General features: G+C 41.7%; 1 protein-coding gene across 1 annotated transcript; it reads right to left on the reverse strand.

Annotated features, from left to right (window-relative positions):
* Positions 1-705: 705 nt before the first annotated feature.
* Positions 706-23,731, reverse strand: lrig3 (leucine-rich repeats and immunoglobulin-like domains 3). The gene is given in 21 exon segments (XM_044186583.1): positions 706-1,548; positions 1,551-1,720; positions 1,722-1,761; positions 1,850-2,104; positions 2,270-2,410; positions 2,504-2,662; positions 2,854-3,330; positions 3,502-3,783; positions 3,894-4,229; positions 4,606-4,769; positions 5,576-5,647; positions 6,148-6,219; positions 6,347-6,427; positions 9,237-9,380; positions 10,556-10,699; positions 10,817-10,960; positions 11,319-11,462; positions 11,562-11,696; positions 18,843-18,917; positions 19,042-19,113; positions 23,256-23,731. Coding segments are annotated over 21 exon segments (3,327 nt in total). The 5' UTR covers positions 23,450-23,731; the 3' UTR covers positions 706-1,522.
* Between the last annotated feature and the right edge of the window lie 4,243 nt (positions 23,732-27,974).

The raw sequence follows: 27,974 nt of genomic DNA on the forward strand, positions 1-27,974 counted from the left end.
AATCTACAGTCCTTGTTCTGAGCAAAAATACATTATAAAGTTGCTGAAGCGACTATGCTTTAGATGTCTGAGTTTGCCAAATCAAGTGGGTATCTTCAAAAATTAGTCTTTTTTTTAATAGAAAATGTACTTTGTGTTGCCAGGGACTGTTTCCTTCCTGAGCTGCAGTGGAGGGATAGTAACTTGTATCTTGGTTCAAGAAGACTGTAACTTTGGAAAATGCCTACTTAATTTTGCCAACTCACATATCTGAAGCCTCATATTAGCTTTAGCTGAACTATAGAACCTATACTAATATAATACTATTTCCATTGCACCTACTATTACTACTACTACTGCTATCAATACTACTATTACTCCTTCTACTACTAATCTCTCAGCTACTACTACTTCTACTATTACTACTTCTGGTAACAGAAGCAGCAGTTGTAGTTAATTAGTAATGGTAGTAGTGTTAATAATAATAGTGGTAGAACTAGTTGATGCAGTAGTGATAATAACAGTATTGTGTGTGAGCAGTACTGATATGTTGTGTATTATTTGTGTTTTAGTGCAAAATTACTTCTTTAATAAAAATAACTCAATCAGAAGTAGTGGAGGTAATCGTTGTTGCAATAGTAGTAACATTAGAATTAGTAGTACCAGTATTAGTAACAGTGGTATCAGTATTAGTTACAGCAGCAGTAGAATTGGTAGAATTAGTAGTAATATTTTTCTGGTATTTATTTAAATCACAATATGGCAAATGTATGCAAAATAACACAAGATCAAATTCTTCAGCTTGCTTGGAATCATTCATTTGGACAAGTAAATTTGTAGAGCAATAACAAAAGATCATATCATTAACACATGATTCCACTAAAAGTTGATACACTATTATATGTAATCATCGGTCAGCCTTACATGGAACCAGATTGTGATACCAAACAGTTAAACATCCTCTCTGTCTCTCTCTTGGTGGGGGGGCTGACTGAAGACAGACCTGAAGTGTCCTTGGCGGTCTGTGGTTCTGCTCTAAAAGGCCAGCGTTCAAAACCCACCACGTCCTTTAAATCTCTAACACATATCCTGCACTATAAAGACATGAAAACATCATTGACGACTCGTAGCACTGAAGTGAATGTAGCAGCACACATTAAGGTGTTTTTTATTGTTACATATGTGTTACATATGTGCAAAACAGTGCTTCATTCAAAAGCTGGAATAACTAAATAGACAGGGCTGCAAAATACTCATACACAAAAGGTAAGCAAAAATAATGGAATCTGTTTATATACAATTTACAAAATATAATAAACTTTATATAAAAAATGCATATAATCATCTATATTATTTAATTGAAGCTGTGTCCTTAAAGAACAGCTGTTCATATGCTCCTTTTTTATTTTTCTCTAGGAACATCAAATTGTCCTTTACATTCACTCGTTGCACATTTGAGGAGTCCTTTATTGCAAAAGTGTCCATTCAATGAGGTAGAAATGTTTTTTGGTTGTCCTCTCCATGAAAAACAAGAGTCACTCAGCTAAGTGCTCGCTCTGCGCTGTGGATGGGATCAGTCCTGCTGCTGTCAAATGGCTGTTCATAAACACTGTTGCTCTGCTCCGATGCCGAGTCCTTGGTGAGACCGTCCTCCTGGTCTGAATCAGCGTCCGGAGCGGCGTATGGATTCTCGTGCAGAGTTATTCCATTAAGTGTCACTGACGGCGAGCCAAAGCCGTAACAGGTCCTTATGAGGCCTCCAGGGAGCTTTCCCAAATGTTCCTGAGCGAGAAAGGTGCGAGAAGAAGTCAGACCAACATACAGACAAAATCTGTTAAAAGTTTGGAAAACTGGTTAACTTATGACCTACCCATGAAGGTGTTGCAGGGGGAAAGACACTCGTGAGGTCTCCCGTAGTCATTGGCTTCTTCCTCCTCCATGGATGGTCGGCGGTCACTCTGCTGGTGGGAGGGGCCGTGATGGAGACTGGCATTGGGGAGCTGCATCAGGACAGTGGAGGAGCAGAGGTCAAAATGCTCAGACAGGAAGTAGTCCCTCCTTTTAGAGCTGGACAGGCTGCCGCTGTAGGAGTCAATGCAGACGGGCCTTTGGTCGATGGAACAGCCTGAAGGGGAAAAAAAGTAAATTATTAGTTCTTTTAGAAAGTGAGAAATTCCAGAGGTAACGAATGTACTTCAGGAACACCTGGACATAATGTTCTGGATCAACAACAGTCTTGTTGTAGGATAATGATCAAGAGAACATTTTCCATTTGACGGAAACTTTGTACCTGTGAAGACTTCTGATGGGTCAGTGGAATACATGTTGTCTCGCCGAAGCAGTGAGCTTACGGGACCTTGATAATGGCAGAGCAGAGGATCAATGGCTGCCTCCATGTCTGCTTCACTTCCTGTATCCAGCTGACAAAGACCTGTGTGGGTGAAGGAACAGTATCATGTAAGAAAAACGTGATGATGCAGATGGATGCAATTTTAAGACAAAGAAGAAAGGGCAGATGTTTTACCGTTCATGTCTTTAGGCTGCAGGTAGAAGCCGCTAACGGATGAAGCCATATACTGATGGCTGCTGCCGCTTTCTGATGGGATGTAGCTGTCCTGTTGGTCAGCGAGTGTGCCCTGGGAGGACAGGTAGCTGGGGATGTCAGCAGGCAGGTTTGTCTCATCTGAAGCACAAGGACATCAAGTTATATCATACACTTTCATTTTTATAGTTAACAAACTATCATGAAATGTGGAAAGAAGAAGAAAACCAGGTACTTTGAAGATCAGCTATACTTATTTGGTACAGGGAACCCTGTTGACCTCAATAATATAAAGGCAAAATTCCATCTATGAAAAGCCATCATGAACCAACCTGTGTTAGTGACGCTGCAGTCCTCATTGCGTCGCCGGGTGTGGTAGATGATGACCACCCAAACCAGTGATGTTCCCACCACGCAGCACACCACAGCTATGATGACGATTCCTACGGTGGTCCACCCATCATCGTCTGATCCTGCCCCGCCCACAAAGCCGACTACCACGCCGCCCTGCACTCCAGAGTCGCAGTTGGGATTTGGAATGACCGCCAACCGAACGTTGCCCCTCTCGGTGCCCAGCGCGTTGGACATCTCACAAGTGTACTTCCCTGCATCAGCCTCAGCAGCGTCAACAATGATGAGGAGCTGGTTGGCAGCTGCGAAGAAGTGGCGCTCAGTCACTACCAGCGGGCTGTCGTCTTTGGTCCAGTTTAGCCTTGGGGGAGGGCTGCCGCCAGCTATGCACTGGAGGACGGCGGTTTCGCCTTTGGCCACAGTGCGATCCATGAGTGGCCGCAAGAAGGAGGGCGTTTCTGTAAGAAGGACCGCAGCAGTAGAATTGGTTAGTGCAACAAGGAACCAACAATGTTAGAGTGATTCATCAATGTATGTTTATCTATCCTTTACACAAGCCTTTGAACCTAAAATGGAAGCTCTAAACATAGTTTCTTGTGACTTTCTGCTCCAACAGTGCTGTTTCTCACCTAGAACAGTTAGTGTAGCATTTGCAGAAATTGCTCCAGCTGTGTTCTGAGCTGTGCAGCTATAAACGCCGATGTCCTCGGTCTTGACGTCCACTATGAAAAACACATCATCCTCTGGCATGACGTGCATACGGCGTTCACGGGCAGCAGGAAAGTCGGTGCCTCCGTCTTTCTGCCAGGCGATCTGAGGGGAAGGGTGACCCACGGCGGCACATTCCAGCCTGGCTGTTGCTCCAGCACGGATACTAAGGTCCATTGGCATCTTGGTGAAGGACGGGAGCACTGGACATGAGAAAAATGTGGATAATTTAAGACTTTGACAGTCGACATTTTATGGATGTTGTAGATAGAGACACAAGCCAAACAATTGGTTTCTCTCATCCAAAGCTTACTGTTGACAGTGAGCCTGGCCTTGGTGGAGTAGGACGATCCGAAGTGGTTGGAGATGACGCACTGGTACTTTCCCTCGCTGGAGAACTCCACATTACGTAGCTGCAGGGTGGTCGTATACTCTGTTACCTCCGTCTCGCCTCCCGTGCCTCCCTGCACCCGCAGGTGGGCCTGGTTGTGGATCTCTGCATCGTTCAGGACCTCATTGTCTTTCTTCCAGGCAAAGGTCATGGGCGAGTCGCTGGAGCTGGCTGCCGAGCAGACAAACGTCACGTTGGTGCCCTTGAGGGCTGACTGGGTCTCTGGCTGCACAGTGATTTGAGGCTTTGGGAAGTCATCTGAGAAAAAAACAAAAGGGAGAATTTAAAATTGCTGTATACAAATTTCTCTGTTTTCAGGTCTGGAACTGGCTATTTTTTTAAAGCATTTTCTTGCCAGAAGAGGCTCTGAAAGGGGAAAAACTGAACTGAAATATTTCCTCAGTAGTTCTTTCTGACGGTAACCAGGAAGGCTGAAAACTTCACTTAAATTACGTAAATTTCCATTAACGGTCCCTTCATGAGACTCATTAGCTTGTCCAGGAGTTGGGGAGGAAAATACTGAACAATGTGGGTCAGTTCCTAAATGGAAAACCTGCCATGGATAAATGGCTGTTTTTTAGACATTACGGTGTGTGTGTGTAAAGGTGTTACACCAAGTGAATGCATCACTCACCACACACAAACTCCTCCTGGTTGACGGCAAACACGCTCCTGCCCTTCAGCATCTGCGGGTGGGCGCAGCTGGCGTTGACGCAGGGCAGGAAGGTTTGTTCTGCCACCCAGACGGGAAGCCACTTCAGCTGGCAGTCGCACAGCAGGCTGGAGGTGTTCAGACGCCTGCCAGAGGAGAAGATACCAGAAAAAGTTCAGTCACAATGCAATAATATCACTTTAAATGGTTGGCTTTCTGCAATTTTGGTCTTGCATAGTTCGTGAAACATTATTCCCATGTGAACAATACTTGAAGCATAACACAAGTAATGTGTATACGATACACATGACAGTGTAATACGACCTTTAATGTTGCTTTGCTTATTGATGGGAATACCTAAAAGACTACTTTTTAAAACTGTGGGAAATTTGTCTAACATACGATCCATTAAACGTCCTGTGTGTAGGATTTAGTGGCATCTAGTAGTGAAATTGCAGTTTGCAACCATTTTAATACCGCTCGCATCACCTTCCCCTTCCAAGTGTGTAGAAGAAACTACGGTGGCCGCGGAACTTGCGAAAAACGCCTATCTAGAGCCAGTGTTTGGTTTGTCCGTTCTGGGCTACTGATGAAACATGGCGGTGCAACATGGCGACCCTCCCTCTGTTCTCAGTTTCAGGTGATTATACACTAATGAAAACATACTTATAAATATTATATTCCATTTCTGCCAGTAGCCCCTCCTAAATGTTACACACTGGACCTTTAAGTCACATCAAAAAAATAAACATTTCGCTTGCATAGCTTTTTACTGGAAACTATCCGTTAGTGGAAGGAGACAAAGGAAACTGTGAACCCGTTATTGACATTGAAGTAAGCACTGTTTGGTGCTGACTTTCCCAGCAGGCCATAATGACTTTCACCTGGTGTTCTGTCCCACATCAACACTGAAACACTAACTAAAGCTGTCCTTAAACATGATCATACTTACAGCTCCTGCAGGTTCTTCATCTGAGAGAAGGCGTTCGCTTGGACAGACATGATAGCATTATTACTCAAATCTCTGTGGAGGAAAGAGAAAGGACTGTTAAGATCCTCACAGAAAGATGGTAGCTTTTTCTGCCAACACCATCCAAATAAAGTGAAGGCTACAAAAACTTCTATCGAGAGAAGAAAAATGTCTGGGCTCCAGAACAATAAAACTCTAGGCAGCAGTTTGTTGTGTTAATCAAGAGAGGCCCAACTCTGGGCTGCTTTGAGCTCTGGCAAAGGCTGGGAAAAAACTCTAATTAGAATCAAATGCAGCTGTTGTACACTCATACACACACATTCACACACACATAGTTCCCTCCACTTGCCTTGGTGATCGATATAGTCTGGCATACATGTAAAGATACTAATGGCAGAGTTTTTTCTTGATTCCACATCAAAGCGGAGGAATGCGAGAAGACAGTTTGGGTGTACGGCGCTAACAAACAGCCTCTGTGTCTCAGTATGATTCACCCTGCTTAGTTTACAGCTTGGACTTTTGGAAACAATCAGTGAAACACGAGGCTGACTCACAGGTGCTGCAGCGCGTCCAGGCCAGAGAAAGACTTCTTGGTCACAGAGCGGATCTGGTTCCCCTGCAGAAATCTGGGAAAATTGCAAAAGTTTGATCAATTTCAAACATGACTTTTACTCACTGGCCTTATTTTGTTCATGTTCCATAAAGTCACACAGTCCAGGGTGAAACATCATGTTATGTTTATCATGAACTCACAGCTTTTTCAGCTTGTCCAAGGCAGAGAAAGGCCCATTCATGTCTTCAATGGTCCAGGAGATTTCATTATTTTGGAGATCCCTTTCGAAGAAACAAAGACAGACCGCATTGTAAAAAATCCACACCCAGAAAACAACTGCACTTGTGATGTTAATAAAACTTTATGTGGCTTTACATTTCGTGTGAAGGGGAAAATGTTTGAGACTTTAAATTATTTCAAAGCGGCTCCATGCCTTACAGGAAGTTCCTTCCTGGCCTTTGTGGCACTTTTAAAAGTCAGCAAAGGCTTTTCTGTGTTGTATAGAAAAAGCTGTTTTACAAGAAAGAGCTGCAATATAACGTGTGCTGCATTTTAAGCTTCATTTGAGGGGATAAATATACTCTGCATGCAATTCAAATATGTATGACCATTAAATACATCATGAATCTGTGATACTTTTAGTGAACTCCAATCAAATGACCTAAAGTGGTGGCTATTTTCCTGCTCATCAATAACCCAACTTGTCTGTTAGCTGCACTGCATTCAGGAGCCGGCTGCACCAGCTGTTCATAAGTTCAACCCAGTTCTAACTACGTTTACTAAGTGGGGATTTACAGATCATTACAATAAAACTGGTTGAATGTATTACCCATTTAGAGTAAAGAGTAGACGGGTACGTTTTTAAATTGCATTTCACAAAAACAACATAATATACCTCAAATTACAAAATGTTATGCAAATAATGTTACACTAAATGACCAAACAACGCTGTACTACTAACTCTGAAACACACTATTTCATATATGCATATTTGACTTCGCTAGCCTAACTAACATTAATTGGTCATTTAGTCTTATGTTATTTTTTGAGAATTGCAATTTAAAATCTCAGTTTACATCAATATTAAACAGCATTTTGATCAAGTGTTGGGTTAGTTTACTCTTCAATCTAAATGTGTCTACTAGTAAGCGAACATACGTTTTGCTAGTTGTTTTAGTTAGTGTGTGTAAATATTTAGTTAAAACTCATCTCTATGTAATAACTAGTTTGTGTGGTGCAACTGTGTTGTATAAATCTCTTAGTAAATACTTATGTCATAACTAGGCTAAGATTAAACTTTAGAACAGCTGGTGCAACTGGCTCCCGGTCTAGTTCCCACTACTGTGGGTACAGAAATTGGTCTCTCTGCCTTTTCTTCAATAGATTTCTCTCTGTATGATCTTCGAACGTCAGGGCAAAATAGCGGCTCTACGGAGAACCCTTGCTCTTTGATTTTGAGGGAACAACACCAAAACCTGACGATCAACGTTGATGTTCCCTGAAGCATCTTTTTCAGCAATCACAAACTGTGACTGCTGAAACAAATATGGACACATTTTGCCTGCAATCCACAGACAGAAAAATACACCAAACAACTAAATACACAGCATTAGAGTACGAACATCACTAAAAGCCAAGAATTTCCCAGATAAATTGCCTCCTTTGATCCCTCAGCTGCCCTCATGCTTTCAAACAGTTATTTTCGTCCTTGGCATGCCTGGTTATGGCTGATTGAGATTGAGGAAGGGTGTGTGTATGTGTGTATGGGAGGGGGTCGTGGATTTGAAGCCCTAAAGCAATCCATGTCCACCTAGCTGCACACCTGCCCTTCGGTGACCTCAGCAGCACAGCTCACATTTGGTTCCAGTTAAAAATCCCAACCAGAGGAAATGTTACGGAGCCTATTTGTGGGAAAGGGGGGATGGGTGGATGGGTGGATGTGGGTGTGGGAGGGGGGATCTGGCGGAGGAAGGAGAGAGGTGGGGGGGTTGTTGAGGTCGGGGTTGTGCCTCTTGGAGGTTTTTTTTATGTGTGTGGAGAGACCTCAACACAGTAATCTATTTCACATCCCCAAAACAAATCAAGCAGGATATTTCCACTCAGGCAGAGGATTGATGGTGGAGGGTGGGAGGGGCAATAGAGCAGCATATGAAGTATGTCCTGTTTTTAGGGATTTGTATGGACATTTAATGTTATTGTTAGCTGAAACACTGAATCACACGAAGTACTTAAAGGAATAGTTTGACATTTTTGGAATAGAGCTTATTCCCTTTTTTTGCCAAAAGTTAGATGAGAAGATCGATACCACTCTTGTGTCTGTACATTAGCAGAAGCAGATGAACAGCTACATCTGTCAAATGTTTTAAAAAAATCTGCCTACCAGCACCTCTAAAGCTCACAAATTAACACATTATATCTCATTTGTTTAATCTGTACAAAAACTGAAGTGTTGTGGTTTTACAGGGAGTTATTTCCTGGAGTCTATGCTGGTTGCCTGGCAACCTCACAGTGATGACAATCACCACAAATTTGTTATTTGATTTTGCTTAATGTTTCGTCTAAATTTTTTCATTCATTTTCTCCGTTCTTCATTACAGTTAGATAAGGTTATTTTGGCAAAGTTAAAGTTTTAGTCATTTTTATGATTACCTAAATTACAAAGAAAAACTGAATCCAAACAGTCCAGAGTTGTACTTATCATACGAATCACAGTCTTACTAATAAAAATAAGAAAAAATGTATCAAGAGATAAGGTTTAATCATCTCCAACTTGTTTCCAGGAGTGTAATCTTTCATCTTTTAATGAATTCTCCCAAAATACATTTTTGAAGTGTGTCTGATAGATGCTATAGCTGCTTGGATAAGCGACCAACATTATGACACCTGTCCCGGAAATGATGTTATATTCGTGTCATATTAGGTTGCATGTGCTGAGATCAGATTTTTGGTTCCATAGGTTTAGCTGGGAATTTAAAAACCTGGCAACATTCAGTATATTTATACAACTCAGATCAGATTTGCACATGAAGAGGGAAAAAATTAGGAAACCTTAGAAAGGTGTTTTGTATAAAACGTTTGAATTTAACTCACAGCATCTGCAGGTTTGAGAGGCCACGAAAAGCTCCGTCTGCAATAAAGCTCACACGGTTGTTTCCGATGTGGAGCTCGTCCAACAGGCTGAGGCCTACGAAGCTGGATTCCTCCAGTCTGGACAGATGATTGGAGGGGAGGTTGCTGTAGGACAGACAACAAAAACAATAACATGAGAAAAGTACCCAAGAAGCCTGGATAGTAGAAAAAATAAAAAATCTTTTGATTTATCATTACTGTAGTTCATTACATGTTTCCTATACATCACTTCATTTGTCTTGAACCTCTTCTAGAACCACTTACACAACACAGGGTTTGCCATTTTGCAAAATAAAAAATTAAATATACCTTATAAACACTGTAATACATTTTAAATCTCACTTTCAAAATTACTTGTTTCTCTTATTTTATTTGAAGGGTCTAATGTCCAATCTTATTTACACATTTAGTCTGTCAGTTGGCCTCTATTATATAACTCAACTGAAGATTGCAGCAACAAATGTCAAATTCAAGACAAAAGTGGGCCAGAAAATCCACAACTATGTGCAAAATACAGCTTTAACAATTCCAGAATTCAAATGAGTTATCGACAATAATTTTATCATAACTTTTATTTTGGACGAGTTTGAGGAGATCATATTTTGCAACAAAGCAGAAACTCGAAACAAATCATTCTGAGAAGCCAGTTTTTAAGTAAACTCAGATGAGAAGAAATCAGATAACTGGGCGCGTTCCCAGCCGACAGGCGGCTTGTTTACTGTCAGGTTCATGTGATAAGAGCGAGAGAAACAGGGGGAAAAGAACACCAACCTATCTGTGAAAAACGCTCCAGACACTGCAAACACTGAACTGACCGCTGCTGTAAACAACAGCCACAACAAAGGAAATTCAATCTGCTTCCAGGAATGTGTGTTGATGGGTGGGAAATCGCTGAAGTTTGTGGGTAATGCGTTATTTCACAACTAATAATGGAATTTCCAATTGGAAAAATAAGCGGGACTTCCGGAGGACGATGTTTTGGCTCAAGTCACAGCAGAACAGAGGAGAAGCAAAGGGGTGTGTAATATGTTGGCAGTGCTTTAATGTTGGCACTAGCTGGCAGAGCATCAGAGACGCTGCTTTGTCTGTATGTGTGTGTGTGTGTGGTGGGGGGGTTATTGGCGGTGGGAGGAACTGGAGTGTGAGGAAAGGCAGGCAGGAGCGCCAGAGAGGGAGAGAGGGCGACACAGAGAAGTGTTGGGAGTTCAGAGTGTGAATGGAAAGTGAGGAGGGAATAACGAGAGTGAGGGGGAAAAAAGAGAAAGAGGGGGGGGACTCACAGCTCGCTGAGCTTCTGGCAGAACTCCCAGGCGTCAGGTCGGATCCTGCTGATGGCGTTGTGGCCGAGGTGGAGCTGCTGCAGAGTCAGCAGGCCGTACAGCCAGCCCTTACTCACCTCTGTCAGGTTGTTGTAGTCCAGCTGCCTGCAGGCCCACACACACACACACACACACACACACACACAAAATGAGACTTTATGTTACATTCAAGTCATGGTGGAAGACCAGAGCTTGATGCACATCACTTGTAAATTTGCTTACAGGACTTCCATGTTGCTGAGGCCCCAGAAGGCTCCATCCATCAGGCGGCTGAGGCCATTTCTCTGCATCTTCAAGGAGCGAAGAGCATGCAGGCCGTGGAACGTCAGGCCCTCCACCCTGCGAACCCGGTTCCTGCTCAGCTCCCTGGAACACACACGGAACAGTAAGCGTCAGAGCACAAGCAAGGAAAACACACATGGCAGGAAATGTAGTGAACTGTACGGTTTGACTTTTCAGTCTGATGCTACCAATAATTGCTATTTTGTGCAGATATTTTACAATGTGTTTTACAATGTGAAACGGTTCCTTAAAAAGTTTTGACCATTTTTTAACGTTTCCCCAGAACTATTGATTTCAGGTTGGAAAAGCCTCAGAAACTGCATTTAGACCATGTTGGAACTCTCAAAAGTCTTATATATGATATATGAAGCATCATGAATCCTCAGGATTTGAAGCCCTGATTGTGATATTTCTCAAACAAAGCAAACAAAATGAAGCTTACAGATGCTGGAGGTTGGGCAGCTGGAAGATCTTGGCTGGGATGGTGGAGAGGCGGTTGCGGTTGAGCCGAAGAACCTGCAGACTGCTGGACAGGTTGGTGAAGCAGCCCGTCTCCAGTGACGAGATCCGATTGTTGTTGAGGAAACTGAGAAAGAAAGATTCAACAACAAGGTTTGCTTAAAATGTAAAGATGGAGAAAATGTGTTGCAGGAGCAGAAACATGGGGTCGGTTTGTGACACTCACAGGTTCTTGAGAGGCAGCGCGGGGAAGGAGCTGGCCTTTAGATCCACGATGTTGTTGTTGCTGAGGTCGAGCGTTTCCAGAGTGAGGAAGGGCCTGAGCTGCTCCACAGAGATCCTGGTGATCCTGTTGTTTGCTCTGAAAATACAGACACCATCGCTCCAATAAATGACAAAAATACTGTATATTTGACTAGTGGTGCACACCAGCTTCATGTTTCCAGATATACAAACGGTCACATCCCTCAATTAGCCTGCGGTATCAAAAAATGACAGCCTCTCAGCAAAACTTACCACCCAACGCGAAACACTTTTTGCTGATGTTGCATGCCTATTTCAAGGATGCCATCAAATTGCTCAGTCTGATCAATATTGCTGCTCTTCACACCAGGTCCAAACAACCTTTCGGTTTATTGATGTGTTATTTTGTTTATAAGGTAATTACCAACAAGGTATTTAAAAGAGTAACCTGCCAATTACTTGGCTGATGAATACCACTCCCTCAGTGAAAGCATGCCTCGGCAGAGGCCAGCAATTTCCTGAGCTGCACGCCTCCTAAATTGCAGTGCAGGGACTGCTTAGTTATAAACAGAGCCTTTACAGTGCCCTCTTTGTGAGGGAGACTCGGCAGTAGAGAGAGAGGGGGCAGGAATTCCCTCCAATGCACCAGACTACAGGCCTCGTTTTCAGTATTCATTGCAATGGTTACAGGCCCCCCTCCAGCTACACCTTACTGACCAGAGAGCTGTTGGTTTTTCTGTTTCATTTTTCCAGCAGCCCTCGAAAAACAAACTGAGGACAGCTTCATAATGTAGGTTTAATTTGGGATGTGGTGTCATTAATATTTAATTGTTGGAATCTGTCAATCAACTGACCCGCAGCACAGACTGCTTCACGGGAGAGAGAGAAGCGGCTGGTCGATTAATCGATTAGTTGGTCAACAGAAAATCGCAAAAATACCAAACATGCCCAAGTCCCAGCCTCTCAGTTGTGTTTGCCTTACATGATATTGAATTGATCATTTTTGAGTTTTAGACAAAAGAAGTTATTTGAAGACATCAACTTGGGTTTTAGGAAATTGTAACAGGCATTTTTCACAATTTCTGACATTTACTGGACCAAAAAATGTATAGACAATTAGTAGTGGACAAATTAATTGAGAATGAAAATAATCGTAATAATACACTTACAGTATGTTGTGAAAATGCCTCCAGCACATTGTATCAAGTGAAAGAAAAAAGCTGTTTTTAACACTCAGGATGCAAATCGGGTATTAGCAGAAGCTACTAAAAGCGGCAAACCTTCCCACATTACACAAATAACACATAATATGATGCACTGAGACTGTTGAAAGAATTTAAATCAAATCAAATCATTGCTGGATTAAATTGTCATATTGTTACATGGAGTTTGGTGTATGAACACAGACCAGCTAGCATGCCTGTGCACAATGGAAACTCCAAAGCCAATGTGACTTTCTTCACATCATTCTGAAAATACACCATGGCCTACACTTGTAGGTTCTTTTGGTTTCTCTCAGTTTGTCCTCTGGAATAACCTCCCTGCTGACATCAGTCTGCCTCTGTTGAGGCCTTTAAATCCAAACTTATAACTCATCCTTTTTCTGTAGTCTGTCCTTTCCAGCTCTCTATGGTGGAGAGGAGGTTGTATGCTGTACTGATTGTAAAGCCCCTTGAGGCAAATTTGTGATTTATGATATTGGGCTATTGACTTGACAGAAACGTCACAAATACTCCAAAATCTAGAGAAAGATTTTGGTGTGCAGTAACTACAAGGCTATAGTAAAATACAGATCACTGTCTACAATAAAAACGGCACAGGCAGCTCTTTTGTTTGGAGATTTGCAGAGGGCTTTCCACGCACAACAGCCCCCAGGTCCCAAACAAAAGCGCCGCACACCACCTGTGTCTCAGTTTTCATGTTCCCCTGACTGGTCGATGAGAGAAGGAAGGCCGCCTGGTGAGAAAGAACCAGTCTTTCCAGTTTCTCTCAGGGGGAACGTAGAGCCACAGAGAGGGGCTTGTGCACACTTCCTGCCTGAGGATGAGGAGATAGACCCTGAAGTTTGACTGCTGGAGGGTTTCAGAACTCTGGCCAACTAATTATTCCATAATCCTATCAGCCCTCTCAGATTCATCATACTTATTTTGCAGTAATAATTATCTTCTGTAGTGCACCGTTAAACATTAAGTCAACCATAAACTCTGCATGGCCAGACCAAAAACTTGGGCCAACATACAGCAAACCCTACTGTTTTCCTTTTTCCCTGCACTGCCACTCAATGAGCACTCCTCCGTCTCCTCCACACACAAACAACCCGAGCATTGTACACTTTAATTACACACACTTCAAATTTGTTCATCCACTTTGCTATCAGATAAGGTGATTATAGAGCCATTATATCTGTGGTTGCAGGTCTTTGCTGCTGTTAGTGGAAGTCGATGAAAGGCCAACCATGTGTCAATAACAGTGATAAATGATGTACTCATAATTAAACTGAGGCAAGTGGCAGATAGACACTAAATCAATGCTTCTGTGCTGCTGTGATTAGGACCGAAGGAAATACTATACTATGCATATAAAGTCAGTAAACTATTTTGTTTGATTACTTAAAAATAAATGCATGTTGAGTGAATGAGTGTTATATGTGTGGGTAAAGCCTTTTTTATTACAGGCTTGTTACACCAACATGATGTGGGTTTCACACAGGCGCATAACATGCCAGCACTCTTGATGAAACTCCACGGTATTTTTGGCCTCCACCACCGTCAAACTGACCACATTTACACACAAAGTTATGGCGTTATGTAAAATTCAAAGATCCTTGCTAAAGTTGTTTTGTTGTTGTTGTTGTTTGTTTTCAGCAAAGCTTTGTCCACAGAGAAGTAACTAATTCTTTTAATGGAGGAAAGTCACTTTTTCTAAAACCATCTCCCTCGTAGTGTGTGTGTGCACTTGTGTGGTAGTGTGTGTGTGTGTGTGGTATTTCCTATTGGGAAAAAAAGAACAGAGTTTTGAGAAGCATTCTGATGACTCCCTCCCTCTGCAGTGGCGCCTGTAATGAAAACCAGGGCAGCGTTTGCTGCTGAGACGCCATATTAAACTCTGCACATATCTCACTCAAATGGCTGATCATCTTAACACGTCGGGTGGAGAGCAGCAGGGGTCGCATTAACGTGTGAACTCAAAGACCCTTACATAAAATGACAGGGGAGCTGTAAAATTCCTGATGTATCGCTGCATTTCTCTATTACCTACAATAGCAAAGAACATCAAATTATGCGTGTCCAAGTTCAAAAATGCATTCTGATTTTCAAGACTGTGGTGTTTCTGCAGACTGTGGTGTTTCTGCACTGCAGTTCCCAGAGAGCACCTGTCAGCTGCTCAAGCTAACTACTCGATCAACGGAAAATTGGGGTTAGTTTAAGAAAAAAACATTTTTTCATAGACTAAACAATAAATTGATTCATCAGAAATAACCACCTGATGATTGGTGACAATTTTCATTAGTTGCAGCCCTAGTTGAATCCCTACCACACATATATTTGTTATGAAAATGTCACAGATTATTGCTATAATCGCTACTGTTTTAGTTTGAAATTCTCATCTTCAACAAAGTTCCCGTTTCCGTAGACATACCAAGAAGTTCACCTCCTAATACCTAATCGGACCTGGAATCTCCAGGTCATTTGTTGAACCCCCCCTGAACACAGGCAGAGGGATTTAGTGGCGGTGGGGGTTTACCCCCTCCATAAATTCCTGGGAAATTGTTCAATTAATTAAGATGATCACGACTCAATTACTACCAGCTGCAGGGTTATTGCCGTTTGTTTTTACTCGGAGCTGCGAGGTCAAAGAAGTCGGGGAGAGCTGCCGCTATGTCTGACTGGCTGTTTGAATAAGTGGTATTCGATACCCCGAGGTCTTTTTTTCCTTCTTTGCTACCCTCCCAGCTCGGAGAAACTGAGGGAGGGAGAGAAATTCTGGAAAATCACACTACGCCACCTAATCTGAAGGAGGAGGGCGGCAGCCAACACAGGCTGTGTGAGTGTGAGAGCAAGTGTGAATTTCAGTTTCTTCTTCTTCTGTGTGTGCTCTTTTTCTTCACATTGCTTTTGACTAATTTGAAATTAATTATGCTCCTGACTTCCCTAGCCAACAACACCTTAATGGATTCCCAATGTGGTGTCTTTTTGGGGTTTGACAGATTAGGGAGTTTTTGAGGGCAATTTAAAAACAAAGCAGCTAATAACCATAGTTCTGTATATTTAAATGAGCTCTTTTTAATGCAAAAAAAAGGCAGTGTTGACTTTGCTCTTTTAAGGACAGAAAATACTGTCCTCATTTACTATGACATTTGCTGCTTTGAAAAATAATAATATCTGGAGTGTGTTAATGCAGCACAGCTGACACCACTTTGACCTCAAGGACTGGAGCCAAAGAGCTAAAAAAAAAGAAACTTTGAATGACAAATGCAAAACTAAAAATATAAATATGAATGCCAATCACATCTTTATTTATTAAATGGGATTAACGATTCTGGGAGGTTAGCATGGTAAACTGTGGCTTACTAGCCTGTAGCTATTAGCTAGAATAGCTCATTAAAACTCAGGAAGGTCAGGTAAGTAGCGAACGTAAATTAGCATTAGCTATGACGCAAATCTCTAGGATTCCTAATATTATCTACCTCTTGTACTTCCTGTGTTTTTCACTGAGCATTACTGTTACATGGTCAAACAAATGTGGTTCTTTAGCTCCAAAAACCTTCAGATTTGTTGGTTAGAGGTAAAGGTTAGAGAAACAAGCTTGTGACCAGAAGGTCGTCGGTTCAATCCCCCAGACTAGCAGGATAAACGTGAGGTGGGGAAAGTGAAAAGCAGCGCTTGCCCCTCCCTCATTACCACCACTGAGGTACCCGTAAGCAAGGCCTTTAACCCCAACTTGTCCACTGGAGCTACTCAGTGGTCAGCAGGTCAGACTGTGGTTGCACTGGACAGCTTCCAGGTGTGAATTTGTAACTGTGTGAATGCGATCAGTGTGTTCCTGACAAAGATAGCATTGCTCTCAGTGAAACTCCCCCTAAGGGTGGGTGGGGAAAGATTCGTCTGAAACAATGTTTGTGAAACTTGAACTCCTGAGGGAGGTTGCACACTCCTACAGAGGGATTTATGTTAATATTTTAAAATAAGATAGTGTTTGTGTTTCATGTCATTCTGTGACTCATGGAGTTCTCTATTTATTAAAACATTAAAGTAAGACATGTAACTTTTGAAGGAAAAAAGTTATTTTTCCTAAAAATGAAAAGTTGAGTTCACCAGCAACAAAAGGCACCCTTAGTTCAGTACACTCAGAGGTTTTACTGCTACTGTCTTACTTGGTCTGGTATGACCAGTAGCTAATTGTGGCTAATGTTAGCAAGTTTAGGTAGATATTTCTGTGTAACTGACATTACTGAGCTACTCTGGTGACTTTATCAGTCTTCTCTACTTGTCCCTTTTAATATTTACCACTATCCCAGAATTATCAATTGTGGTCACAGTGGCTGTGTTTCAGCAAAGGTTACATAGTCTCGCTTTAAATAATGTAATATTTTGCCCTTATTGCACATATTGTTTAATGACCCATATCATTATGATTAGAATTCTTAGGATGCCTAGCTAATTAAAACTCAGGAACATCAGGTAGCTAACGAAAATTAGCATTGGCTATGAAACAAACTCGGATTCCTAATATCACCTACCTCCTCTATACTTTTTTTCACTTAGCATTAGTGTCACTTGGCCAAATAAATGTAGTTCATCAGATACAAAAAACATGAACTTTCTCTGATCTCTGAACTCTCAAGAGAGTTTGTATACCCCTCCAGAGTTGCATTAATTAAGTTAAATAAGATGTCTTATCTTAAGATAAATAAGTTAATCTGTAACTCATAGTTCTCTACTCACAAAAAAATCAAAAGCTGTAGTATTTATCTGGAGTGCGTTAACGTGGATGACACAACTTCGGGTAAACCAAACTGAACAACATCCTCAAATCAAATAAAGAAATTATGGTTTGGAGAAGGCTGGAATTTTTAAAGTGAATCTGCACTTGAATCCAGAGTTGCTCAAGGGTACTTGGACAGCACACACAGCAGCTGTGGCAGATGAACGTGTGACCTCTTTCCAACCATTAAGAAGGAACAATGCAGCGATTCACACCAGGTGTTATTTGTATGTCGAACACATAATGAAAAAAGAATGTTTTTTTTCTTGGGTCAGGAGAAAAAATCCATTTATCTTCAAACCCAAATCAGAGTTACCATGCGCAGTAGGAAAACTTGCAAAAAATCCCCCTCAAACATGACATCTAAGGTGTAACAACCATCCCGCCCATCTTCCTCTGCTGAAACTTATAGCTGGAGGTGACACTCCTGCGCTAAACGTGCAAACAAATTGTCGATGGCTGACGGCTGCACGCTCTGCGTGTTGGGGCTTGATGAGGAATATGCCCAATCAAGCCGGGAGACGGATACATTCTTCCACAATAACTTCACGTCGGTTGGTTTTGGAGAGACATGCCACAGAAAGCAAATAAAATTGTTGAGGTTTCACACACTAATATCTGGTGTTCCTCTGAAAGCACATATTGCACAACAATATTCTAAAGGATCCTCTGGTTAAAGTCTGAACGGTAATAAAATACGACAAGTAAAACGCGTTTTATCAGCAGGAGAGTGAACTCACTCTCACAGTATCAGCCAAGCACTTTAACACACTGTTGGTTATGTTTATGCTGCATACATACACAAAAACTGGGATTAATCGGCTTCTTTAGAGCGATGGACCAAGACGTTCGTGAAGTCCCATGAAGGCCCACACAGAAACACGTAATCCATCCAGTGAAGCTTAAACATCAAAATCACCAAATTTGGATTTTTCATTTGACAGATTTTCTTTCTTTCCAGCGTCACGTCACTCCCTCCAGGTTAAAAATACACCAACAGCAGCAACAGCCACCAGACAAAACATTTCCATTTCTGTTGATGGCATTTGTCTCAGACCACGTGACCCGTCTGGGGCTGGGTGCCATGTTTCCAACTGCCCCGTCTGGGAACCGGCTCAGCCAAAAGGGTTGCTCTCAAGAGGGAAGGAAGGGGGAGGAACCACTTCCCAGCTTACTACTTTAACCAGCAATGACAACTGTGGCGGACGATAACACTTCAGACCAGGCTGAAGTGAGAGTCCACAGAGGTGTTTAACGCTTTCAGAAAAGTTTTACTTACAGAATGAGTGTTGTGATGTTTGAAGCGTAAGGGCCCAAATCAGGTATTGCCTCCAGTTCATTGTGGTTCAGCTTTCTGTGCACATTAAGAAAAAGAAACGGTTAAAAGAAGAGGTTGTCACATGCAGGACAGTGATGGAGGTTGTTTGGAAAATCCTGTGTTTACTCTAGAAAGCGCTGAGAACACAAGGCATACTTACATTTCACTTAGATGCTGTAGTTTGGAAAACAAAGTGCTGTCAAGCACCTGCAATTTGTTATGGCTCAGGTCCCTGTGAAGGGAAAAAGGAAAAAATTAAGGGAAAAGCATACACCATGGGCTGTGTTTCTCGGCTGCTGCAGTCTTCTATTTGGGTCTACATAGCAAACATAATTACATACAAATTCTCTGTGTTATTGCGCGTTAACACTGTGAACAGAGGAAATGGATCAAAGGAAAGTCACTGTAATTAAATTGTGAGATGGTGCAAAACTGATGGTCAGAATGAAATAAGCAAGAATAAGATAAGAATATTGCTGACATACTGTCAAACAGGAGATGCCGTGAAAAAAAAAACTGAATGCAGTTTCAGATATCAACATCTGAAAGCAACTGCCAAAACAAACTGTTTCCCATTCAAGCGCCACCAAAAAAATTAAAAATAAAGACCTCGTATTGGCTTTTCAACCCCTTCCTTATAACACAGAAGAGAATGCCCATGCCAAAACAGCTCACTTCATATCCAGGCCTCTGCTGAGAAGCCGGGCCAGAACAGACAAGCTGATAAAGTCATTGAGGGGCGAGATTTCTTTTTGTGCTGAAAGGAGGCCGAAACCTGGCAAGGAAAGTCGATAAAATGCTGGAGTCCAGACCTCTGTTCTGGTGTCTGGACTTGTATTAAGCACATTCCTATTGTGACTTTAATATTTACAAACCTTCAAACCAAATCTTACAGTATTAAAACAAGTATTTTCATTGATATTTGATTTATTTTCTGTCTAGCACTTCACACATTTATTTATTTCACCTGAAGAAGCCAGAGTGTGTACAGGACCTCAGGGATTAGTCGGGGTTTATATCAGAACTCCTCTAGAATTTTGCACATTTTGGGAAACTTCTTAATCCATGTTTGTACATTTAGAAGGATGTGTTCATAGGTTGCTTATTGCCTATTATAGTCTTGAGTAGTGCTCGATTAGCTCTGGTCTATGTCTTGATTTGTCTGAAACCCCTTTGGATCTGGGCCTGACTCAAGCTCGACTGAGCCTGGTCTTGGACTCAAGTGAAGCAGTCTTGGCTGCAGCTCACTGGGGATGAGACGTTTGCTTTCGCCTTTTGCCTGTTTTGAAAAGGAGCCTGAAAAGCAGCACAAGGCGTCTGGCAAGCAGAGCCTCGTGCGCCATAAAGTGGTGGAGTTATTGACGCTGCTGCGCACGATCAACGCTGTGGTGCCAGACACTTTTTTTACACCCCCCCCCCCACCCCCTACCTCCTCCTCCTCCCCCTCCTTACCTCCCTCATCTGGAATCCATCAAGGAGCTCTGGGAGGAGGGGAAGAACCTATCAACTGGTAATGTATTCACAATGCCTGGAAAAGCGAGAGGGGACGCCTTTCATACGTCTGAAACACCCCTGTCGAATTTTCTGGGGCCTGTTTTTGTTCTTTGGTGGAAAGTTTCATGAACCACTCAACCAGAGTTTTACTTGCCTCGCTAAAGCTAACCCCGGTCCTCCTCCTTCTCTTTCCAAGCATAGAGCTGTTTGTTGTTGTTGTTGTAGTTCCAGCGCTGGGGGCCATATGGGAAAGGTGTCCTATCATACTCCCTAGATAAACCCTAAGTAGCTCTGACACTTCCACTTCCCTCACAAAGCAGTCTCTGAGCGGAGCAAGATAACACACAGTGCAGGCTTCAGCCTGTATCTGCTGGTCTGGTGGAAATGCACCGCACGACTTTCTTATCAAAGACCGCAAAGTGAATAAATGAGCCACTCTTTACATCACAAGAGCTGTCAGTAACATTTTAGATTACGATAATGGGACATAGGAGCAGATTTCAAATTAAGTTCCATAAATGTTTCTAGGAGGCAGAAAAAAACTCATTGGTTGGGTTACACTTTTGTGGATGAAGCCAAAGACAAACTTTTATAGACCTCAAGTTAGCCAAATAGCACATTTGAATGCCAAAGAGCAAACTTTGGTAAAAACAGAAATATGTTTAGTTGTGTTTTTTTCGTGAATGACCGTGACATTTGTGATTTTGGAAGGTCAGTATGTACTGTAGCTTCCTAGTTTATAGCTATTAGCTAGAATAGCTATGGTCAGGCAGGTAGTTAACAAAGAGCATTGGCTGTGATGCAAACCACTGGGATTGGTAATGTTATCTACCTCCTATTGTACTTATTGTCTTTTTCACTGGCAGCATACTTTGTTTAATGACACAGAGAGCTAGTATTCCTAATTTCTTGGATTCCTAGCTAGTTTAAACTAGGGAATAGTAGATAAATAGCTAAAGTACTGGTAAATTAGCATTAGCTATGACACAAACCCCAAAGATTCCAATTATCATTTACCTCCTCCTGTACTTCCTGTCTTGTTGTACTGAGCATTAGTGGTACCTGGCCAAATAAATGTAGGCTAGCTCCTTAGCTCCTGAATATTAACTACAATAGCTACAGTAGTTAAAACAGCCAGGTAAGTAGCTAACGAAAATTAGCATTGGCTGCGATGCAAACCACTGGGCTTGGTAATGTTATCTACCACCTCTTGTACTTCTTGTCTTTCCCCCTGGCCATTGGTGTTACCTGGCCAAATAAATGTAGTTCTTTGACTCCAAAAAACCATCAAATTCCTCTGGTAAATGTTTGTAAAACTTAAGGGAGTCCAGAGAGAAATTAGTGTTTCGTGTCATTCTGTGACTTAATGTATTAAAATTTAAAACAGTAGTTTGTCCTTAATGCACATTATGTTTTCAAGTTGAAACTACAGCCATGCCTCACTCTTAAACCTTAAAAAGTGAAAAGGCATCAAGTCTGGGCAGAAATCTGTAGCCTATTTCCCCCCAACAACCTCCCAGATAGCCAACTTCGTCATGCTCTTCTCTTCCTCTCCCTCCTACTTTCTCCTTCCCCCTTTTCTTTCTGTGAGTTTGTTTCGAACTAATCCCACACGCTCCTCCTTAATCAGTACCATCGCTGGCTCTGGAGTTGCTAATTCAGCAGAAATAATGGGGTGCTGGAAAACAAAGGGTCGGGCGGTTTAAGGGGTTTAAGATGTGCTGGAGAGCCACTCGTAAATTAGCATGCCAGAGTGAAAAGAATTTTTCCCCCCATGTGGAACTTTCTTTTTTCTTTTTTTCTTTTTCTTTGGAAGTCCGGCCTTGGTTATGAGGCTCAGGCTGGGTCTGTTTTCTCTGGCAACATCAAGTTTCCAGAGCAGCACATTTTAGAAAGAGAAAAACTAAATCCAACAGCAGGGCAACAGCTTCGACCAGGCAGTGAATCAAACGCCATAGCCCAACACAGGACAATAAAAATCAAGTACTGCAGCTTAACGCAGGGCAATAAAAATCCAGTGAGAATAATTATCTGTAAAGTAAAACACACTGAGGAACATGCCATTAGGGTTGTGTTTGGTATTTCAGCTTCAACAGGCCGAGCTCAGCCTCAACTTATGGAGCCAGTAGACAAACAAGAGGGTAATGGAGATATTTCTTTAGGAAACAGTCCAAGGCTGCACACAGACTGCATCTGATTTATGCTTTCATGACTTTGAAGGCCCCAAGGTCTGCAAAGCTGAAATCTGATGACAAAATCAACACTGAAACACACCGACACCAATCACTGCATATAAATGTGGATGTAACCATGCTGTCAAACCATTATGGATGTCTTTGAGTTGCAATGGGAGACCTGTGAGGAGACTGGAGTCTACCCACTACTAATGGTGTTGTTATTACAACTAAAACTGCTAGTACTAGCACCATTACTACTGAACAACTACACCAGAAAGCCTGATTTTAAAGCACTACCTGCAGGCACTGGGAGGATTTATTGATGATTATTTACACTTTAATTATCATACTATTATCATTTCCTGAGGTGAAGCTTCTTTCCATTCTGCAACTTCAGATGAGGCAGAAACGCTTTGCAGCTCTACAGTCAAATAAGGGCCAATTTCAATCAAAGCAAAGCAAAGTCAATCAAGTGATGTTTTTCTGTAGTGCCAGATTCTTTATGTGGTTTACAACCCATTCCGTTTTCACTACGACAGGAATGTGGATCATCCCATCGGTGCTGAAGGAAAACAGCAAACCAAACCTATTTATTCCTCAAAGTGCAGAGGTGTGAAAAGAGCGAAAGAATTAACCAATGAGTGAAAAATAAAACAATTATCCATGACAGTAAGGTGCACAAAGGCTCTTTAACTGGACTCACAGTTGAACTGTCCATTCCGGAATCGTGTCTGGAATTTGGCCCCTCAGCCGACTGCAGTCCAAAAGCTCCCCAGAACACGCGCAGGGAGGGGGACACGTCCTTGTGTTAGCTCCAGATCCACGCTGCAGCCTCAAAAACAGAAGAAAAACCACTGCAAACCTTGCAAGACTGCGATGCAGCGTAGAGGAACACATTTTTTTTTCAGGCCACACGAGCGAACACCCCCCCCCCGGCCCTCCTCTTTAGTTTTAACTTCAGATGAAGCGCAACCAATCCAAAGAGTGAGAAATCACCAAAAACTTCCCAAATCTGGTGCGGTTTATCAACACAGTCGATCCTTATATCCAAGCCCGCGCTGTTCTGAGGACAGTAGATGCGAAACATAAAAGAAAAGCGTTCTTCTGAAACTTGCCCATTCCTGTGGAGGAACTTTTGTGCCGTGCGCCTCGCTGCTGGGGCAACTTGTGCTGTGCGGGATCCCCACAGCGCAGCGTGAGCACACAGCAGAGGTATGCGGGGGGAGGGACCACCGGGGGTGCCTGGGACATGTAGTTCATGCTGCTGCCTCCGAATCCTGCATGTTTGTACTAGTCAGGACAATTTTAGTAAAAAAAAAAAAAAAAAAAAGACATTCCAAAGTGAGATACAGTATCTGCCTTTTGAAATGTATTTTACATTTCTTTAGGCCCAGTGGGTGTTCTGTTTTTTCCTTTCAGTGCCAAACTCAGTAATGCAGTCCAACAGAGCAGCTCCGCAACACCTGCAGAGTACTTCAGTATTTCAGAAACCACATACACACATTCAGTTAAAGTAACAAGTGTCATTTATTTCTTCAGCTTTTGGTATTTTACAGATGTGGGAAGTTACAACTGTGAAGTGAAACTTTATTTGAGTATTAACATTTTGGGATAGTTCACATATTAGTTCATATATTTCAGAGGGAAAAATTGTACTTTTAACTTAGTGACATTTAGCTGACAACTGAAGTTTCCAGATTTAGATTTCGTGGGGGTGATCATATATCTCCAAAATGTTAAATGATGAGAAAATTGGAAAAACAGCCTTGTTTTAGTATTTTGATTTAAAAACCTCTTTCAAACTGGATGTGTAAGATTTTGCCAGGCAGAAACAGCATGACTTACTGCAAATTTCCTAATAATGTATTTAGATTCAGCTCACATTACTGCTTACATTTTATTACAGCAATAATTCAACATTTTGGAAAAAGTGATGAATTATTTGAATTATAATACCCTTCATATCGAATATACAAAAATTTTAATGTAGGACTTTTCATAATCGTTTGGTCTATGAAATGTCTATTATAAGTTCCCAGAGCTCAAATTGACATATTTCAATAGCATGTTTTATCTGTAAAACCCAAAGATATTCAGTCTATTATCAAAAAAACTGAAGAAAACTGACAAAATTCACATTTAGGAGCTGGAACCGGTGCATATTTGGCATTTTGGCAAAAAATAAATAAACCTAATTTAAACAATTAATCGATTACCTAAATAGCTGCAGATGATTTTTCTGTCGATCCACTCTATTAATCGACTAATCTTTTCAGCTCTACTTGCAGTAGAGTATTTTCCATCACTGGTCTTGTTTGTCTGTATCGGTTGAATCCACTGTGTAGTGCACTGGTTGCTTAAATCCAACAGTAACTCTGTAGCAATCTGTGTATACTGTATATCTGTTGGAAACAGACACAGTCCTGAGACGTGTTTTGTTGTACAGACTGTGGCTGAAAATAGATTCTGTTAACATCTGATAATAGAATAATAGTTGTTTTTTTTTTAAGTAGTTAAGTGATCTTTTCCTCACACCAGGAATCAGAGTGCACATAATTCATGAAAAGTGCTAATTAGACAGACGGTCAATTTTCACCTTGTTGTGGGACACAAAACAACCTCATTCACCTTAAAGGTAAAGTCACTAACAGAGGCTTTAATTGACATTCTACACTTGAAAGCCAACTGATATTTTCTCATTTGCAATTTAAAAGGTGTGTGCTCTTTTTTTAATTTCCACATTAAAGGCCCTTCATGGGATATTCACGCCCAGGCCCAGATGTGTCACGTTCCCCTCAGGCAAAGTGTTCAACAGTTTCCTGTTGACCAAGGTCATACTTTCACTGTTCGCTGGTACTTCCTCTTCTCAGTGAGAACACAAGCGCATTAATCTGTTTCCATGCAGATGAAAGTCAGACTGATCTTGATGGTAACTGAATAAAAATGTCAACGAGTTCCTTTGTATGCTATGCTTGAAAGATGCAAAACATGCTTTGATAAGACATCGAGTGTGTGCCCAAAACGAAAAAGAGTGTTGATCTTATGTTCAGTATTCACCTCTGTATTAAAAAGATAGAAATGTACATCTTTTGCAGCATTTGGACCGATATGTTGAGGTGCGCAGGTTAAAACTAAAAACTGAAAAGTCTACTGCGACCACATGAGACGACATGTTCAAACATTTAAGGACACATTATCACCGATTTGGTTACGCCAGGTATTTGTAAGTTGACTAAGTTTGTGGGTAAAATTGTTCCTAGGTTCTTAGTAACAACTAGCTAGTTTCTAACTTGTGATTTACTAAATCACATTTAAAGTGCGCATACTTACATATTGTCAGTTAGTACACTCTCAAAGCACCAACACTCCTTTACTCCACTACATCTGACACTTATATAATGTTTTCATATAATCTGTGTGACACTCTGAAAGGAATAATTCTTTGCGCTTTACTTTGTGCATTTTACCATAAACACTTGAAGTGAATGTAATATTTTATTGGTTATTTGGGTACTTTCCCCCCATCACTCTGATCACAATAAACTAACTGGTAACAATATATTAACGCACGTGGTTGGTTGTTCGATCCATCAGGCATCACTATTAGCAAATATACTTCAGTAGACTGAATTGTTTTGATATGAGGCTGTTTTTACTCTTACAATGCAGGCGATTGGTGATAAGCATTTCTATAGTTTTTTTGAAAGTTGTCTTGTGAATGGTTTATTGCCTTTGTAGCAGCTCCTCAGAGGTGTGAGACTCATCCTTTGGTCGGGTATTTGTATTCAACAAAGGGCAAATGGGGCAGCTACAAAAGTAGAACCCCCACATACTGCTTAGAAGGTTAGGGTCATTTATTCAAAGATAAGACACACAAATTATTCTTGGTAAAAAAAAAAAAAATCTAACATTTGATGTGATAATTTCATCAGATGTTTACCTCTCTTGTTTTATTTAACATTGTTTATGCTTATTCTGCCAGCAATTAAACATTTTCTAATAGCAAAACACTGCACGCAACATTTTCCTGCTGCTCCATTGTTCCTATCTTCAGTCATTTTTAATTAAAATTTGTCAATAAATTGGATTGTGCCAGAAAGAAACTGGGCTGTTGAACAGTGTATTGATTCTATACTTATAGGACAGGATGTACATCAAGGTGATTTAATGTAACTCTCCTGAAAAATAATGAAAACTTCATTTTCAGTTACTGCTGTTATAGTTTGCTACATAATCAATATAAACTCATTTGTGCAAGGAGCAGTTTAATTTAATTTGAACAAATGATTCAATTTAACATAAGAGCCATGTGGTGTGATTCCAACTGGCTCATCTACTATAAACTGGCTGAAACATAATGAAATTAAATTCTCGTCTGCAGCTGAATAACTAACCATAGAGAAAACGTCCCGCTAGACTCAGCTGATCAACACTACAGATAATAACCTACTTCTCCTTAAGGAATCTGGTGTTTTTTCAGCGCCTCAGTGTGCTGACTTCTCAGCAGGGAAAAAGCAAACAAAAACACAAACTTAGCAGGAATCTGGGCCAGGAATGGCATGTCGGAGTATTTTGCCCGCTTGTAGTGATTGATTAGATCCCTGCAGACTCCTGCAGGATTTTGGGAGAGCAGAGGGGGGATCACACCGTCCCAACAGGCCCACTCATCGATGGGCTGATTGCTTCCTCATGGTCTCCTCTGCTGAGGCCTCACGCTGGAAACCAACACCAGACAGCAACAACACCTCCCTCTAGCTTGACAAGTTGTTTAATCTAGAGCCCAGGAAGAAAATCTTACTTCTTCTTGAATAAGTGCCGAAACATGTGACAGTAGTTTGAGATAACTCTTTTTCTTTTTAACAACCTCAAATGTCTCATCAAAGGGTGTAGCTGGAAATTTCAGTCCGGACCCCCCCGAGCTGTAGGCCCCTAGAATTGTCCCCACCACCGACTGCACTGATCCCATCATGCCTTCTTTCTGCACAGCGTATGCAGTGTACAGCAGCCTTGCAGCGTGCTTCAGCTCTCACATTCCTCTCCTGGTGAAATCATATTTTCTAGCCGCCACTGATTTGTTTGGTCACAGCGGCGCCTGCATGATAGATGTTTTTCTGGCTGTGAAACACCTCCCGTACCACTCACTGGACCCCCCCCATCCACCTTCCCACCTTTAGACAGCTTGGAGGAAAGTTTAGAGGTATGTGGAGCTGTAAGTCAGTCCGTCAGTTGAGTAACGGTGCCAGAACCTCTGCAGTCTGCGTGAAGCACGTACAGATGTTGGCAGTGAGCTCGCCGAGCTGCTAATGCTGCGCGTGGCTGGCCGCCAGACATTATACTCAGAATAGTAACAGAGCTGAAAAATGCCTACCCAGCATGCCTAGCTCCAGGTAAAGCTTTCTGCCAGTAACAACATACAGTAAAG

Source organism: Siniperca chuatsi, linkage group LG23, assembly GCF_020085105.1.
Source record: "Siniperca chuatsi isolate FFG_IHB_CAS linkage group LG23, ASM2008510v1, whole genome shotgun sequence".
Lineage (NCBI taxonomy): Eukaryota > Metazoa > Chordata > Actinopteri > Centrarchiformes > Sinipercidae > Siniperca > Siniperca chuatsi.